We start from the raw sequence: 19,695 nt of genomic DNA, 5'->3' as shown, positions 1-19,695 counted from the left end.
CATTTAATGAAAGCGTACCTGCACTTCTCAGGACTGCTGCAGTACATTTAATGGGAGAGTACCAGCACTTCTCAGCCCTGCTCCAGTACATTTAATGGGAGAGTATCAGCACTTCTCAGCACTGCTGCAGTACATTTAATGACAGAGCACCTGCACTTTACAGCACAGCTGCAGTACATTTATTACTATAGTACCAGCCCTTCGCAGTACTGCTGCAGTACATTTAATGAAAGCGTACCTGCACTTCTCAGGACTGCTGCAGTACATTTAATGGGAGAGTACCAGCACTTCTCAGCCCTGCTCCAGTACATTTAATGGGAGAGTACCAGCCCTTCGCAGTACTGCTGCAATACATTTAATGACAGAGCACCTGCACTTTACAGCACTGCTGCAGTACATTTAATGGGAGAGTACCAACACTTCTCAGCACGGCTGCTTTACATTTAATGGGAGAGTACCAGCACTTCTCAGCACTGCTGCAGTACATTTAATGACAGAGCACCTGCACTTTACAGCACAGCTGCAGTACATTTATTACTATAGTACCAGCCCTTCGCAGTACTGCTGCAGTACATTTAATGACAGAGCACCTGCACTTCTCAGCACTGCTGCAGTACATTTAATGGGAGAGTACCAGCACTTCTCAGCACTGCTGCAGTGTATTTAAAGGGAGAGTACCAGCACTTCTCAGCCCTGCTGCAGTACATTTAATGGGAGAGTACCTGCACTTCTCAGGACTGCTGCAGTACATTTAATGGGAGAGTACCAGCACTTCTCAGCACTGCTGCAGTACATTTAATGACAGAGCACCTGCACTTCTCAGCACTGCTGCAGCACATTTAATGGGAGAGTACCAGCACTTCTCAGCACTGCTGCAGTGTATTTAAAGGGAGAGTACCAGCACTTCTCAGCCCTGCTGCAGTACATTTAATGGGAGAGTACCTGCACTTCTCAGGACTGCTGCAGTACATTTAATGGGAGAGTACCAGCACTTCTCAGCACTGCTCCAGTACATTTAATGGGAGAGTACCTGCACTTCTCAGCAATGCTGCAGTACATTTAATGGGAGAGTACCTGCACTTCTCAGCACTGCTGCAGTACATTTAATGACAGAGCACCTGCACTTCTCAGCACTGCTCCAGTACATTTAATGGGAGAGTACCTGCACTTCTCAGCACTGCTCCAGTACATTTAATGGGAGAGTACCTGCACTTCTCAGTGCTGCTGCAATACGTTCAATGGGAGAGTACCAGCACTTGTTGGCACTTCTGCGATACATTTATTAGGGGAAGTACCTGCACTTCCCAGGAGCCGGCAGATCCTCTAGTGAGTAGCAGCACTTCTGTATTCCCATTTATAGCGCTGCGGGTGGCTGGTGTGACCCCGCTGTGACCGGCAGCGCTGGCACCGAGCCCAGCCGAGGTGTCGTGGTAGGTAATAACGGGGTAAACCCTTTACTCACCGACCTGGGTCAACTGAGGATTTACTCCAGCAGGGACACAGATGGTGTGACTGATCTACACCCTTCTTCCTCCACTAACTGACATCGTTACCAGACACGAGCAGTTATTCCCCTTCGGAGGGGAACATCAAAATCACCACAACAACGCTAGTCCTCAACTCATCTGGGACGTCACACACACCTACAGTTCTCTTTTACAGAAGAACATAAAATCTTTTTAGCGGCGCAAGTCTCCAACTGAAGTGGGACATCCTAAACGCCATAATATATGTGCTCATAACTCCTTTAGTCCTGATGAAGACCCTAGACTGAGGAATAACCTGCCCTTACCACAGGGGTCGAAACGTCGACAGTATCTTCTTCAACATACACGCCACAACATAATTAGCCATATATGGCCCCCGTGTAATGTTTATGTAGGGAACCTTGTGATCTATTTGAGACTGGAAATGTTCTTAGATTGATGCAGAATTGTACACAGGACACAATTCCTTTTCTCTGTCCCTTTTCCTATTCCAACCACACCCTACCTTACTTAATCAAACCCCCTTTTCTTTGACACCCACAGAGCACTGTATTGAATGATGACTCTATGAACTATGGTGGAAATTACTATGTATTGAATGAAATGTGAAATATAACACATGTGAAAGTAATTGACATCATTGCATACAGCTGAATTAAATTCAGTTCCAAATTTCCTCAGTTTTGTGTATCGCTTTTAGCATTCATTGATGAAATTGTGCTATGAAATGTTATGTAGCCGACCACTTTTTTGTAATTACAGCCGAGGTGTCAGCCACTAATGAGACGCTGGCACCGCAGGGGGGGGGCAGAGCCCGGCCTGAGGGCACCCCTCCCTGGGCGGTGACCTCTTGACCCTTGCCCATGGATCGTCAGTGACTGGCGCCCTCTGGCACTTCGGTCCATTTAGATCCATTTGAGCCTCAACGATCAGACGGCGAGTGATGCGGTGAGGACGGTCCGTGCGTAATTACGCGGACACCTCCCTGGTGGCCCTGAAGCCACCTCACTCCAGGAGCCCTGGGTACCAGGCCGGAGGCTCCGGCCCAGCGATAGGCCCCGCCCCTCACCTGACAAAGCGCCCACACTACAGCGCAGCAGAGCTGGGGCGCCTCGAAGCGCCCAGAGGCGGCGCTACAGCGTCATCCGGTGTAAAATAATATCTCTTTGAAGCGGAGTCATCGCCTGTGCGTTATCAACTGAGAGGAGGCAACGGGGGGGGGGGGGGGGGGAGGGTGGGGAGAAAGAGGCGGGGGGGGGGGTGTAAGGGAGCCCCGAGGGTGGAGGGTGGAGGTCCACGGTGTCCACAGCTGCAGCCCTCAGCTCGGGTGTCCTGTGCCCTGCCGCCTGCCCCTTCGTTCTCTGGCACCTCACCGTTCTCACCCCTGATCTACACAATCAGTTCATCGTTGAAGTCTTTTCAAACCCTCTGACTCAGGATCCACTGGATCACACCCAGGGATCTCTCGCCTCCCTTCCCCCCCCCCCCCCCCCCGCCCCTCGTGCCCCCCAGGGCGCGCGCGCAGGCACTCACCTGTGTGCTCCGGGCGGGGCCGGTGCCCCCCGTGCTCCCCCTCGGTGCTCCCCCCGGGGGCCAGCACCTGCAGCCCGAGCAGCAGCAGGCAGAGCCGGGCCATGGTGGGCAGGCAGCGCCCACTCCGCGCGGGAGTCTTCAGAGCGCTACACGGGAGCGCGCAGGCAGGCAGCAGGTACCCCAGTGCAGCTGGGGGGCAGGAAGCAGCTCAAGCACTGCCCGGTAGAGGCCGGCGGCCCCCAACACAGCCGGGGGGCAGCAGGCACCTCTTCAACACAGCCTGGGGTGCAGGCAGCCCCCCAACACAGCCTGGGGTAGTAGATGGCAGGTTACAGGCGCAGCCGGTGGTGCAGGCAGACGCTCAACTCAGCCTGGGGCGCAGAAACAGGTAGATTACAGGCACAGTCTGGGGTACAATAGCAGGCGGATTACAGGCACAGCCGCAGCAGCGCCACTCCAGCACAGCCTGGATGCAACATGTAGTTCTCCTCCTTTAGGCGCTACAGTCACCTCTCCAGATAGGTCACTCCTGAGGCGCTATATTCACCTCTCCAGATAGGTCACTCCTGAGGCGCTACAATCACTTCTTCAGCTAGTTCACCCCCTGAGGCGCTACAATCACTTCTCCAGGTAGGTCACTCCTGAGGCGCTACAATCACTTCTTCAGCTAGTTCACCCCCTGAGGCGCTACAATCACTTCTCCAGGTAGGTCACTCCCCGAGGCGCTACAATCACCTCTCCAGGTAGGTCACTCCCCGAGGCGCTACAATCACCTCTCCAGCACAGCCCTGGTGAACGTGCCCGCGCCTGAGAGGACCGGGAGTGCGGGGGTCACTGCAGCCGCAGCCACTCACCTTTTATAGAAGCAAAGTCCAGAGGAGCTGGGACCGCCCAGGGGCGTGAAGGACAGAGCGGACAGGACAGGACCGAGGAGGGAGAGGGGGCAGGGAGAGAGAGAGGGCACTGCACAGGGACAGGACAGAGGAGGGAGAGGGGCACTGCACAGGGACAGGACAGAGGAGGGAGAGGGCAGAGAGTGAGACAGAGCACTGCACAGGGACAGGACAGAGGAGGAAGAGGGGGCAGGAGGAGAGAGCACTGCACAGGGACAGGGCAGAGGAGGAAGAGGGGGCAGGGAGAGAGAGAGGGCACTGCACAGGGACAGGACAGAGGAGGGAGAGGGGCACTGCACAGGGACAGGACAGAGGAGAGAGAGGGCACTGCACAGGGACAGGACAGAGGAGGGAGGGGGGCACTGCACAGGGACAGGACAGAGGAGGGAGGGGGGCACTGCACAGGGACAGGACAGAGGAGGGAGAGGGGGCAGGGAGAGAGAGAGGGCACTGCACAGGGACAGGACAGAGGAGGGAGAGGGGCACTGCACAGGGACAGGACAGAGGAGGGAGAGGGGCACTGCACAGGGACAGGACAGAGGAGGGAGAGGGGGCAGGGAGTGAGACAGAGCACTGCACAGGGACAGGACAGAGGAGGGAGAGGGGCAGGGAGTGAGAGAGCACTGCACAGGGACAGGACAGAGGAGGGAGAGGGGGCAGGGAGTGAGACAGAGCACTGCACAGGGACAGGACAGAGGAGGGAGAGGGGGCAGGGAGTGAGACAGAGCACTGCACAGGGACAGGACAGAGGAGGGAGAGGGGCAGGGAGTGAGAGAGCACTGCACAGGGACAGGACAGAGGAGGGAGAGGGGGCAGGGAGTGAGAGAGGGCACTGCACAGGGACAGGACAGAGGAGGGAGAGGGGCAGGGAGTGAGAGAGGGCACTGCACAGGGACAGGACAGAGGAGGGAGAGGGGCAGGGAGTGAGAGAGCACTGCACAGGGACAGGACAGAGGAGGGAGAGGGGGCAGGGAGTGAGAGAGGGCACTGCACAGGGACAGGACAGAGGAGGGAGAGGGGCAGGGAGTGAGAGAGGGCACTGCACAGGGACAGGACAGAGGAGGGAGAGGGGCAGGGAGTGAGAGAGCACTGCACAGGGACAGGACAGAGGAGGGAGAGGGGGCAGGGAGGGAGAGAGGGCACTGCACAGGGACAGGACAGAGGAGGGAGAGGGGCAGGGAGTGAGAGAGCACTGCACAGGGACAGGACAGAGGAGGGAGAGGGGCAGGGAGTGAGAGAGAGCACTGCACAGGGACAGGACAGAGAGGAGGGAGAGGGGGCAGGGAGTGAGAGAGGGCACTGCACAGGGACAGGACAGAGGAGGGAGAGGGGCCAGGGAGGGAGAGAGGGCACTGCACAGGGACAGGACAGAGGAGGGAGAGGGGCAGGGAGTGAGAGAGAGCACTGCACAGGGACAGGACAGAGGAGGGAGAGGGGCAGGGAGTGAGAGAGAGCACTGCACAGGGACAGGACAGAGGAGGGAGAGGGGCCAGGGAGTGAGAGAGAGCACTGCACAGGGACAGGACAGAGGAGGGAGAGGGGCCAGGGAGTGAGAGAGAGCACTGCACAGGGACAGGACAGAGGAGGGAGAGGGGGCACTGCACAGGGACAGGACAGAGCACAGATCATGGGACAGGAAGTGAGACAGGACTTTGCACAGAGACAGGGCACAGAGCAGGGGGCAGAGAGTGAGAAAGAGCCTGTTTTCGCATGGCTAGCCCCCACTTTTTGACTGATACCTGAAAACTAACACTGGTGGGGCTGACCAAAAGAAAGAGGTCAAAAAGACCCCCCGGGGAAAGATGGTGACCAAAAAGACAGAAGCAACAATGAGTCTTGTTTAGGCCCCAAAACCCCTGCTCCAGAGGGTGGACCCAGAAACTCAGCACAATCAAAGGGTGGGTACCAGGGTAAGAACTGGGATCCCAAGAAGGTTTGGTGTTTTGATGGCAAGACATCTGGGCACCGACCTGGAGGCCGTACCTGGAAGAACAAAAAGAATGCCTCTAGCGCACCTGCAGGAAATACAGTTGTGAGTCTCCCGATGGGATCATAGATGAGACATGGCCATGTCCAGGTGCTCACTGAGGCAACTCTAGTCTACAAGGGAGGAGTGGATGTAGCTACTCTCCCTGTCTGGCCCAGTAACCTGGAGAGATACAGACTAGAGCCAAATATTGATGGGACTTGGGTGGAAGCCCTGAGGACACCGGTGCCAGCATCACCTTGGTGGCTGGGCCACTGGTTTGCCCAGATCAGTATCTTCTAGGAAAGACCTATAGAGTCCTCAATGCTGATAATAATCAGGCTAAGGAACATCTAATGGCCGTGGTGACCTTAACTTGGGGATGGGTTAGTGGCCTCAAAAGGGTAGTGGTGTCTTCTGCTGTCCCTGTGCCGTGTCTTCTTGGAGATGATTTAGAGTGCTCAGCATGGGCTGAGGCAGAAAAGAAAACCCACACAGCAATGATGGGAATACCCGAATGGGTGTTTGTGAAAACAGGGGCACAACACAAAACCCAAGTTGAAGAAAGGGTTGGAGACTAACATGATGGAACAGCCTTCCACAAGAAAAGGCAGGAAGATTGACGAGCCAGTTTCAAAACAGACACCAGACCAAGACCCCTCTCTTCAGTGAGAAGACTTGTCAGTCCCAGAGGGAACTGAGCCTCAGGAGCTTGGGCCTTACACAAGAGTACTCTTGGGACCAGGGGGACCATCTAGGGAAGATCTGTGCCAGGGGCAGAGAAACTGTCCTACTCTTGAAAACCGGAGGCAGCGAACTGCTGATCAGGAAAAGGGAAGCAACAGTGGTCCCACAGGACCTATTGGGAGGAGGAACTCCTATACACCGTGGCCAGAGATCCCACACCTGGTGCCACTGGGAGTGTGGTAGTTCCTCAGCAGTTTAGAGAGTTTCTCTTAACATTGGCCCATGACTTTCCTCTTGCTGGGCTTCTTGGCCAGACAAATATCCGAAGTCAGTTCGCCAACCACTTCTACTGGACAGGAATGCCCCACAAGGTGAAGAATTTTTGCAACTCCTGTGCCACCTGTCAGGCCAGCGGCAAGACAGGTAGCCATATGAAGTCCCTCGTATTCCCACAACCAGTGGAGAGGTGTGGCGCCGCGGCCAGGGCGACTGACGCTGGAATCTGGGAATCAGGGTTCGATCCCCGGCTCCGGCGGCAAGTTAGCCCAGCACCATGTGACTCTGGGCAATAGCTCGCTTAATCTCTCCGACGGCCCCCAGCGCCTAGAGACCCTTACGGGTGATTGCGCGCTTTACAAATGTGGATTATTATTATTATTATTATTACCCTTTGAAAGGGTAGTGATTGACATTGTTGTTCCCCTCGACCCCTACAACAGTATGAGGGAACATATTTATTTTGGTGGTAGCGAATCATGCCACCAGTTAGCCTGAGGCAATTCCCCTAAGGACCGCAACTGCACCTGCAGTGGCCAAGGCCCTCCTTGGAATTTTTACTAGAGTTGGTTTTCCTAAGGAGGCACTATCAGACAGATGTACAAACTTTTTGTCTGCATACTTGAAACATGTAGGCTGAGTTTGAGGTGGCCTATAGGCTCACTTCACCATACCATCCCCAGACAAATGGGCTTGTTGAAAGATCTAACAGGATCCTAAAAGGCATGATTGATAGACTCCCTGAAAAAGGACTCAGAAGGCAAAGGGGTGTTATACAACAGTGCCTGCTTTTTGCTCACAGAAAGGTGCCACAAAAGGGAGTAGGGCTTTCCCCATGTGAATATGTGTTTGGGCACCCTGTCTTGTCAAGGGGTCACTCCCATCCTTATGGGAGAGACCCCTCAAAGAAGCAAAGGAAGACATTGTGAAATATGTTCTTTGCCTTCATTCAAGGATGGCTGAATACATGAATAAAGCAAATAAAAACCTTGAGGACAGCCAAGAGCTCCAGAAGCTTTTGTATGATCAAAAGGTTGCCATGGTGGAGTTCCAACCAGGGCAGATGGTGTGGATGTTGGAGCCTGTGGCACCCAGGGCCCTTCAGGACAAATGGATAGGGCCCTACACTATCCTTGAGAGAAAAGGGGAGATCACTTACTTAGTGGACCTTGGCACATGTAGAAACCGCAAAATGGCGATACATATAAAACACCTTCAACCTTACCATGACAGGGCTGATGTGACCATGCTTTAAGCCCGGGTGGTGAACTCCACTCCGCTCATGGAGTTTGTGGAGTTTTCTGCACTTCACGGAGCATGCGGAGTTCTGAAAAACGCAGTTCCGCAGAGCAGAGTTTTTTTCCTTGCTCGCGCTCCCTATATCAAGTTGGCGATCGCGAGCAAGAAAAATCCACCTCCCGGCGATATGTCTCAACGCGGGCGGTCATATTTCTCAATGCAGGTGGTAGTGGGTGGTCGCGACCGCTTGCATTGAGAAACATTTGGTTTGGGTTGAGAAAATTATAGTGCGAGTAGAAAATCTACTCAAGTGGCAAAAAAGAAGCAGCACCATCTTGTGCTGCGCATGATAGTGTTTGTGTTGATTTTCTAGCGCAGGACAAGCACCCGGCTCTGAAAATCAACTTGAACATTCACTACCAAACGTACTCCGTCGCTTGCAGAATTCGTGTAGCGCGGCATAGTTTTTTATCACTTTGTGGAACAATCTGAACTACGCCCAGGCTTGCCAAGCTTATGGTTACAGATGAGGAAGAGGAGGTAGAGAGTGAGCCACACCCCAATCTCCTCTCTTGCAACCTTAAAGATGGGCCAGTCGATGAAGTGGTCTTTTCAAACAGCCTCTCTGGCCAACCGCAGACTGATTGCAGGCAAGCCCCCAACCAGTTTGCTGTGCTCTTTTCATTGACCCCTGGACAGACTAACTGGTGTACCCATGATGTGGACACAGTTGATAGCCTACCTGCTGAAAACAACATATAGAGGCAGTCTGGTCATGTCAAGGAGAACATTAAAGCTGAGGTAAGCAAGATGCTGGAGCAGGGTGCCATTGAACCCTAAGAGAGGCCCTGGGCCAGCCCAGTTTTGTTAGTCCCCAAGCCTCATTCCCAGGTTGAAAGAAAGAAATTATGTTTTGTGTGGACTACAGAGGCCTGAATGCGGTTACCAAGACAGATGTTCACCCAGGTTGGTGAACAAAGTCCTAGCTGGATTGGAAGCCTATAGTGCAGCCTGTTTTGATGATATTGCTGTCTTTAGCTCCACCTGGCAGGATCACCTGATCCATCTCCAAAAGGCGCTTGAGACTCTGCAGAGAGCAGGCCACACTATCAAGGCAAACAAGTGCCAGATGGGGCAGGGCATAGTTGTATCTTTGGGCCACCTTGTGGGTGGGGGCCACGTTCAGCCTCTACAGTCTACAATCCGGACCATTATGGATTTGGAAGCTCCAACCACCCAGACCCAAGTCAGGGCATTCCTTGGCTTGACTGGGTACCATCAGAGGTTTGGTCAGGGATTTGGGTCCATTGTAGCCCCCTCACTAAATGGACCTTTAAGAAAATGCTCAAAAAGGCAAACTTGACCGTGAGCTGTCAAAAGGCTTTTGACACCTTGAAAGAAACAATGTACTCAGCAACCATTCTAAATGCTCCAAATTACTCCATATAGTTCATAGTGTGGACAGATGCCTCTCAACATGAGATAGGAGCGGTCCTATCCCAGACTAAAGATGATGTCATGGCCAACCGGTTGCTTTCATAAGCAGGAAGCTTTTTCCAGAGGAGCAGTGTTGGAGTGCCATTGAAAGGGAGGCCTTTGCTGTGGTTCGGTCCCTGAAGAAGCTAAGATCATACTTGTTTGGTACTCACTTCCTGGTTCAAACAGATCACAGACCTCTCAGATGGAAAATGCAGATGAAAGGCAAAAATCCTAAAGTGTTGAGGTGGTCCGTCTCCCTACAGGGAAGGGACTTTGTGGTGGAACACAGAGCTGGGACTGCCCATGTGAATGCAGATGGACGTTCCGGCTCTTCCACTTAGAAGATGAAGATTCTCATCCTCTTTCGCTTAGGGAGTTGTGAAGGAAAGTGCCTCTATCTGCATGGTTAGTCTCTCCTTGATGCCTGATGTGATTTCGAACTTCGAATCAAAGAGTCGACATGCCACACAGACCTTTGTGCCATGCCAATCATACACTGCATAAGATATAGCTAAGTCGTCCCTACTGCAGGCCTTTAGCCACAAGGCAGGGTGCACTGGAACCTATGTGTGGGCATATCAGCAGGAGCAGATATGTCCCTACAACGTCCAGTTGTAAGTGAACAGGGAAGCCATAAAGAGTAGACGTGGGTGGTGTACTCCACTCTGTTCACTGAGTTTGCAGAGTTTTCTGATACAATGCTCCACGGAGATCACGGAGTGCAGAAACATTGCTCTGCATAGTGCAGCAGATTTTTTTTTTCCCACTTGCGCTTGCCAACAGTAAGTTGGCAAGCGCAAGCTGTCGCTCGCGTAGAATTTCTTCTCGAGCGGCAGGAAGATGAGCGTGAACAGCAGTTCACTTTGCACTCCGCCACTTGGGGAACTCTGCAGAGTTTTTTTGTCTCTTCATGGAGTTCTGCATAGCGGAACTCTGCAAACTCTTCACAGGCCTATTAAAGAGTACATGGCGCTCGATACTTGTCAACAAGAGTTTCCTAGCTCCATGTGGCTTTTCTGATTTCTAAGATGTTTGGAACCAAATAAATCTTCACTACTGCCAGTATTGTATTTAATAATAAATGTACGCAGGAGACTATTTTATAAGGTCCCCTGAAACCTAAACAAACACTACTGGGGTCTCTGGCTAGTTTTCACCAGCCTACCACCACCTGACGTGTTTCTGACCACATGGGGTTGATCCAGCGGCTCACCAGCAACAGATACTCCAATACCATGTACTCACCTGGGCCCATAAACACACATGCACACAGTCTAGTAAAACCGCTGGACTCAAAGTTTATGATTTTCCTAACATTTTAAGATTAGTCACCGCTTTCTCTTAACTAATCTTTCACTGATCAAAACGTTCTTTCCTCTGGTCGATGGACCATTAGTTGAACTAGTTGATGGTGAAATGACATGAATAACTTCTCTTAGTACCGAATGAAATAACCACAGACTCTGGAACATTTTAAATCTTTATCTAAATTAATTTCATGTGAACCACCTCAAAGTACAGTACAGTCTCCGTCACTCATAGGAAGGAAAATTTAATAAAATCAATCATCAAACACATACTTTATATCTTGCAATGACTTATGCTCAGAAAGGAGAGGACAGAGAGAAAAGGACATCTCACATTCATTTACCTAGGATGGTGTAAAAACCAACCCCCTGGCCAAAGGTCTGGTAAAGGTCCCCAGGAAAAATCAAGCGACAAAGGCTTCAGGGCAGGAATCAGGAATCAGGACCGGATAGTTCACCTCCGACGCTTGCGTAGCACCCTTCTCTGACACTCTTCCTCCTCCAGATTCTTGCCCAATCTTATTCTAATGAATTATTTAGGACAGAGGGTTCTGCAATCGATTCTACATCAGTCACTCCAACAGCATCCCAAGCTCTGCAGCATTTAGCAAGTCTCCGTCTGACTAACTAACTAGACTACCTCAATTATACCTTTCAATATTCATGTACCACCATTAATGTTTCAATATCAAGAAAATACTAACTCTGATTGGACAGGCAAGGTGGGATGATCATCACACCATGCGTATACCTCATCTTAGTCTATCATTCCATTGTTCACAGATCCAACCCCTTAACTTTTATTCCAAAATATTATTCCCACCTGTATTCACATCTTATTAGAAATAATTGTTTATTTTGTCATGTTCACCTATAAATCCAGAGGTCTTCAGTGCTTGTTCCCAGGGTATGTACGTTTTGTGTCCTTGATCGCATTCAAGAATATCGTCACTCTTCCGGCTCAATCTTCAACAGGCATGCGCGGAGGCCATGTGTCTAACAGATTCTGGACTCATATGAGAGGCCCAAATACACACTAATAAGAAAGTCAGAAAGACAAATATTATTTTCAAGAATGAATGGTTTGACTGTTTACCACCCATCTCTACTCTAGTTCCATTTACTTATTAATGCTTTCCCCGCATTAGCATTAGTAAAATAGCTTGGTTTAGTTTCAGCAAAGCAGATGACAGGCATGTGAGCTTTCAATGCGCCATTTTAGTATTTTCTGCTCATACACAAGAATTTCCCTCCAAGCGACAGCTCGTCATACTCTGGTAATGCAGTTGATGCATGCAAAATAAAGATTTCCCGTTAGCAGCCATTTTAGAACTTCACTCGAGTTACTTACGTTAGTAAACACATAGGTTTATTTCGGTGTAGCGCGTATTAGTTTTACACAATACATAAATAGTTCAATGTTAAAGAGTTAAATGAGAGGTTTGCTTCCGAGCAAGTCTCTTTTCTATGAGTCCTTGCTCGATCAATTCCCTCTCTGATGGCATTTTGAGCCATCACAAAATCACCCATTCCAATCAGATGCCAACTTTAACCCCTTCACAGCTGGGCAAATTCCTCTGCTGTGCTGGGAGTGGGCGGGGGGACGCGCACAGCACCCCCGTGCTCATGACGAGGTCAGCTCGTCATGAGCCACGGTGGTCGTGTGCTCATGACGAGCTGAGCACATCATGATCACACTTGTTTCTTTAGAACGCTTGCACAGCAGGGTAATTTGCCTCCCTTTTCGTTCTTGTTCTCATCTTTGTTTTTCAAGTTTTTTTATTTGTTTGTATAATTTCCCTTTCATTTCTTCTTGTTGGATCTTTTAATACTTTCCTTTCTTTCCCTTTCCATTCACTTCATGTTTTCTTCCTTTCCCTTTGTTTCTGCAGCATTTACACCATATCATTATTGTTAAAACTATTATTGTTATTCCAACTTATGGAAAGACTACTTGATCAATAATACCTTTCCCAAGATTAGTAAACCAAGTCTCTATTGAAGAAATACTCTTTGCCAGTCTCTCCCATACACTGTCAACCTCCAGTGGTTTCTGTTCTTCTTGAAGTTTGGTAATATTCTTAATATATCCTCTGATTTCTTTACTTTTATCCGGTATATAAGTGCAACAATGGTGCACTTTCAGCATTTTGTAGACTCCCCCTTCCTTTGCCAATAATATATCAAGCGCAAGTCAATTCTGTAAAACCATAGACCTAATACCAACCATTTCCGTATTAATAATCAAGAAACCCCCAGCAGTATCGTTCGAAAGACGATCAACTACTGTTGACAATTGAAAGATTATATGCAAATTCAGAATGAGTCCCACTGAAGGTATCAATGCACCAAGCATGTCACGTATTATTTCTGAAAAACCAGCTCTCTTTCTTTGTGTTAGTTAATTAGTGTTTTCATTGCTTCCATTGATTCTTTTTACATGATATATCTTCGGAAATACTATTCCAAAGTAGCAACTCTTGTACCACCGTGCAGGCAGCTTATAATAAGCATTATTCCCACACACGTAGTAAACCCCGGGAAATGCTGGATCAGTTTCCCCTTTTAGTCCCCAACCTCCCAGAATCAGGAAGTTATGTTCACATTCACTGGAACCAATAAATATGTTGTTATAGTCTGTTTTTAATCTATGGAGGCAGGTCTTCCCTGTCTTTACAAAGTCTAGGGACATCGCAGCATGAGCTTTGCCTGCTGTATAAATTCCCTCTTTCTCAGCCCATGGTGGAATATGGGTTTTCTGTCCAGTAGCTTTTCTTTGGAAATCCTGTCTACTTTCTTCAACTAAATTAAAAAACACTTTCTCCTTTTCAAATAATGAGCAGGTTAAATTATTTGTGTCTGCCTTTACTATATCTATTGACTTCATTGTTAAGAAAAATTAACTGATAAACTGTGGCTCTGGAATACTGAGCACTGGATTCATATTCTTTCGAATAGGAATCTCTGAAAATACTACATCTAAATTTGAATAATAATACTGAAGTTTTGCTGTTCTATAAAATAAACTTGTCAGTACACTACATGAAATGCCATATGTTAAAGATAAATTATGTAATGTGACTCCCTCTGCCACCGAAGCTGGTAATTTCATACAAACATAACAACCACTAATCTCCATTGTGTCTACATACTGAAACAATAACTTTGTAAATACATTTAATGATGTGTCATTGTCTGATATTGTGTTATGTAAATCTATCTCATCTGCTGCTACTAATTCTACTCTCTCTCCTTTCATGGTAGCAGTCTTTCATTAGTATCTGTATCATTCTTCTTGCCTGTTATCATGAGATAAGGAAATGCTACTGAGAGAAATAGACATACTATGATCACTAATAGAATGCTACCTATGCAAGCCCTACAGCATTTTCAGTACAACTTTGTTTTGGTCTTTCAGCAACCCTGTCTACAGCCATTTTAGTCGAAGAAGATTTCATTTCTATTCTTTTCTTTACTTTTGAGCTCAAATCTTTGGTACTTCAAGGAGGTCTCACTTTCCCTTCATCAACCTGTTCAGCATTTATTTCTTCCTTGTCTGTCTCTTCATTCAAATCCAAAATGTCAAACTCTTCTAAAATCACGTAGGTCCACTCAGGACCCTTGAACATATTGTTCAAGATTCTCGGTCTTGGACTGCTTCGAGTGTTTGTCACAATTGACTGCCTTGACTGTGTTTGACTAATAACTTCATTTACTTGTTCAGGGTTTTCACTTGATTTTCTCAAATTATATTTTAATCTTTTAACTCCACCTGGCCAGTTATCACATTTTCTGACCCTTTTAACTTGCACTGCACTTTCACCTTCTTTGTCTCTCTCAAGAGTTCTTTTATTTTCGTTATGTTGTGGCACAATCCGTTCTCCCTCTTCTTCAGAGTAACTCTCTATCTGTTCTTGTTCAGGTCTGGTTATTGTGGCTTCATCTGCCTGAACTTGTTCTTCTTCCTCTATCTGTTCCTGTTCGGGTCTTATTTCAAACTGATCTTCTTCTTCCCGAACTTGTTCTTCTTCTCCTACCTGGTCCTGTTCAGGTCTTACTACAATTTGTTCTTCTGCTGCCTGAACGTGTTCTTCTATACCTGTCTGTCCCTGCTCAGGTCTTTTGGTTGATTTGCTTGCCTGAGTATGTTCTTCTTTCCCTGTCTGGTCCTGCTCAGGGTCTCCAGTAGCTTTGTTCACATCTTCCTTAGTGTATTCTTATACAGCGATCTGCTCCTCACTAGTTTCTTGTCTTTCTAATCTTGTTCTACTTCTTATTTGAATAACCACCTCAAGTATGTCAACCATTGGTATCCAGCCCTTTTGACTTGTGCTCGGTTGTTCTTTGTCAGTCACTTCAGAATCTGTCACTCTAGATTCTTTGACTGCACAACCTTCAGCTGTCTCAACTGTTTCAATCAGTTGCAGTCTCTTCACAGTAGGGGCTGGTACCTTTTTCGTGTGACTTGCATGGATCCAATTGGGCAAACCTGCGCACTTCACTGCTGTAGTAGTGACGAGTATGACTTGCCGTGGATCATCCCCACCTGGGTGCTACGAACGACTTTCTGGTGTGCTTCTTCACTACCACCCAGTCTCTAGGATTCAAATCATGCGCCTGTGCTGGCTGCCTGGTGACTGCGCTTTATCCAACCTGGTGAGAGACAGAATGTACTAGGTCAGCCAATCCTTTGCAAAAGTCCAATACCAGATCATGCTTGTCTCATTGCCCTTCCCATGAGTATCTCATGGGGACTCAATCCTGTTTTTCTGTTAGGAATATTTCAGAGTCCCATTAATACAAGAGGCAATGCGTCTGGCCAACTCAGTGATGTGGATGCACACTCCATGGCCAGTCTTGACTTGATTGTGCCATTCAATTGCTCTACTGCTCCAGAAGCCTCTGGGTGGTATGCACAGTACAGTTTCTGTTCAATTTTAAATGCTTCACAGATTAATCTAATTATTTCATTATTAAAATGAGGTCATCTATCTGATTCCAAAGTTACTGGAAAACCAAAATGAGAAATCAAGTCCCTCAAAAACAATTTAGCAACTGTCAGACTGTCATTTTTCCTAGTGGGGTGTGCCTCCTCTCATCATGAAAACAAACACACTATGACAAGGATGTACTTCATTCCTCTGCTTGGTAGTAACTCTCTAAAATCCAGCTGTAATCTTATGAATGGTCTTTCTGCCTTTCCAATCTTTCCCCAACTGACCACTGTCTTCTGGCCTGGATTTATTTGTTGACAAACTAAACATCTCTGGCAAAAACTGTCTACGACTACCCTAAACCTCGGGTTATACCAATCCTGTCTGAATAGTCTGATCATAGCATACCTGCCTACATGAGTGTCTCCATGATACATTATTGCCATTTGAGACAGCAAGCAGTCTGGCAGGAGAGGTCTTCCATCAGGGTACACCCACACGTCATCTTCTGCCCTCCTTTCACAACCTGATTTTATCCAATTTTCCTTTTCATTTACCTCTACCTCATTCTGCAATTGTCTCACCTCATCCCATGTTTCGAAAGCTGAAAATAACATAAGTTGGCAGCTTATTCCACACATTTCAATTTATTTTCTTATTCAATGCCACATTATTTTGCACAATATTGAGCAATCTGGTCAGCATATCTGTTACTGGCCGCCACATAGTAATTTCCTGACTGGTGAGCAGCACACTTGACCACTGCTACTTCTCTTGGCAATTGTATTGCTTCCAACAATTCTTTCACAAATTTCCAGTTTCGTATGGGGGACCCTGAAGAAGTTAGAAATCCCCTCTACATCCAGAGTTGGCCAAAGTCATACACAACCCCATAACCATTTTGAATGTCTGTAAATATGGTTATTTTCCAATTTTTCCCAATTTTGCATGCCTTTGTTAAGGTCACCAATTCAGCTACTTGTGCAAGACTTGGCTCCTGGTAAACAGGATGCTTCAATGACCCCAGATATTTTGCAGACAGCATAAGCTGCACTTAGGCCTCCTCCTTCAATCCTTACACAAGAGCCATCAACAAATAGCTTATGATCCTGCTCTTTCAGGGGTTCTTCCTGTATATCAGGGCGGGGCTTAGTGCACATCTCAGTCACATCTAAGCAGTCATGATCCACTTCATCATTCACTTCTTCACAACGTGGCTCTGGCAGTAGCGTAGCAGGGTTTACCATTGTACACCAAATCACTGTCACGTTTTCTGCTCCTAGAATTATTCTCTCATACTTAGTCCACCGACTAGGGGTAAGATGCTTTATTCGAGTTCTTGTTAAGAGAATCTCGACCAAATGTGTGACATAAACTTCAACTGGATGTCCCATCACAATAGACTCACTTTGCTCCAGGCTCATACAGGTAGCAGCTACTGCTTTTAGGCAGCCAGGTAAAGCTGAAGCCACAGGGTCCAAAGTAGCAGAAAAATATGCCACTGGTCGTCTGCGTAATCCATGTCTTTCGGTCAAGACTGAAAGCGCACAACATTCTCTCTCGCAACAGAACAGTAACAATTATTTTGTATAATCTGGCATACCTAAGGCAGGGGCCTCACACAGACAATTTCGCAATTTCACAAATGCTTTCATCATTCCAAACATTTGGATCTTTCACTCTCTTTCGTGTCATCTGAATCAATGGTTTTGCTAAAAGAGAAAATCCTACAATACACTGCCGACAGTACCTAACCACTCCGAGAAACATTCTTATCTCTCGTTGCGTCTGCGGTAACTGCATTTGCTGGATTATCTTAATTCTCTCAGGAGTCACTTTTCTCACTCATCTTTCTATTTTGTGACCCAAGTATTTTACTCCTGTTTGACAAAATTGCAATTTCCCTGGAGAAACTTTGTGTCCTCCGTCAGTCAAATGGTTCAGCCAAGCAATTGAATCAGTAACACAATCTTCTCTGCATTTTGATGCTACAAGTAAGTAATCGATATACTGTACTAGGACTGAATTTCTAGTCATAACCAACTTTTCTAGACATTTCTTCAGTATTTGATTAAAAATTGAGGGACTTTTTATATACCCTTCAGGAACTCTGTTCCGTGCCAAGATACGATCTTCAAATTTAAAAGAAAAAAGATACTGGCAGTCTGGATGCAAAGGAATAGAGAAAAAGGCCTGACATAAATCAATTACTGTAAACCACCCTAGGTATCTGCTAAAGAATTACTGCTGGACATGTCACTATAGGACAATATGGCACTACAATTTTATTAATGTTTCTTACATCCTGTATTATCCTGTATTTTCCGCTAGGCTTTTTAAGTCCTATTGTAGGTGAATAACAAGGACTACTCATTATTTCTTTTAAAATGCCCTGTTTAATCATTTGGTCAATCTCTGAAGCTACTCCTGCTTTTAGTTCTGGACACATTTTGTATTGTCTGGTGTTGGGATAAACTGCACCTTCTTTCAGTCACTTTCACGGGGTCTACATTTGCCATTAGCCCTATTTCTTTTCCAGTGAAATCCCATACTTTTGGATTCACAGTTGTTTTCAGTTCTTCTGGTAAGTCATCTATAGTTATTAAAAAATACATCTCATCTGTGCCCTGTTTTGCAAGCATTATCTTATATACAATATCTTCATCAGGGGTTTGAAAAGCAACACCATCCGGTGTGCAATAAATTGTGCAGTTCAATTTGCACAACAGATCTCTTCCTAATAAATTCACTGGACTAAAATCACAAACTACAAATCTATGCATGTCTAACATTTCCAATGTGCACTTCTATAGGTTCTGTAATCGGGGTTCTAATCTGTTGATTCGAAACTCCAACTACGTGGATTGTTTCACCCGTGAGGGGTAGGTTTGGGATTTCTGCTATTCTCACAGTAGAACGGGTAGCAACAGTATCCAACTGAAAAGTGATATCATTGTCTTCCGTTTTCCCATCAATAAATGTACCTGACTGACTGACTGACTGAAATATTTTTAAAGTGCTCTCTATCGGCAAGGATGCACCAAGTATGCACTCTTTTTCCTCCCCCCTCTGGCGCCGTCATTGCTCATTTTCACTTTCATCAATATTTTGTAAAAGGTATTGTGAAATCACAGAATTTTTCTTACCACTTCCTCCTTGAAATCCGGAGTCTGCACTGTACTTTGGCTGATTCACAAAACTTGGCATAGGGGCTGGTGGCACCTGACACTGCTGATTAACTACCTGCTGCTGCTGATTCATAAGCACCTCATTCTGTGTCTGTGGACTTAAATTTTGATTTGGCCCAATATTATTCTGAATATTCTTACACTCGTTTTTCCAATGTCCAAGCTTTCTGCACCCATGGCAAGGACATTTCTTCTTTGCATCCTCTGTATTCATTCGTCCTCTTGATTTACCACCATTCGCCACTTGATCACTCTGATTCTGTTCTTTCATCTGACCATCAGCCTGACCATTCAACTTAAGTTCCTATTGTTCTGCCAATTTCACTTGTGCCCACATCATTTTCTGCATTAGCTTTCTATGTCTCTCTATGCCTCAATATCGTCCCCATAATACTTTGCATATTTCAGAATATCATCTATAGTTTTTCCCTGCCAACATAACATGTGTAGTTGAATCATCTGACTAATCGCTGGTCTCAAACCATACACAAACTGATATACAAAATGACCCATATATTTATCTCCAATATTTTCAAATCCACTAAACTGCTTGAACACCTGCAGCAATCGCTCATAGTACGCATGTACAGATGCATTAGGTTCTTGGGTTGTCCTATCTATCTTTACCCAGTCTGTTTCTTTGGACGGGATCTTCCCTTTCAAGAAAGTAATTACTTGGTGATATTTCTTCATCACACCATCTGAG

General features: G+C 47.1%; 1 protein-coding gene across 1 annotated transcript in view; it reads right to left on the bottom strand.

The window, feature by feature from the left end:
- Positions 1-3,849, bottom strand: part of LOC144817673 (uncharacterized) — a 499,177-nt gene extending 495,328 nt beyond the window's left edge. Inside the window, exon 1 of the mRNA XM_078674403.1 lies at positions 3,021-3,849. Coding sequence (XP_078530529.1) covers positions 3,021-3,123 — 103 coding nt within the window. The 5' untranslated portion in view covers positions 3,124-3,849. The remainder of the gene's footprint in view (positions 1-3,020) is intronic.
- Positions 3,850-19,695: the final 15,846 nt, after the last annotated feature.

The sequence above is a fragment of the Lissotriton helveticus genome, chromosome 2_1 (assembly GCF_964261635.1).
Source record: "Lissotriton helveticus chromosome 2_1, aLisHel1.1, whole genome shotgun sequence".
NCBI classification, from domain to species: Eukaryota; Metazoa; Chordata; class Amphibia; order Caudata; family Salamandridae; genus Lissotriton; species Lissotriton helveticus.
This window is presented reverse-complemented; position numbering and strand designations above follow the sequence as displayed.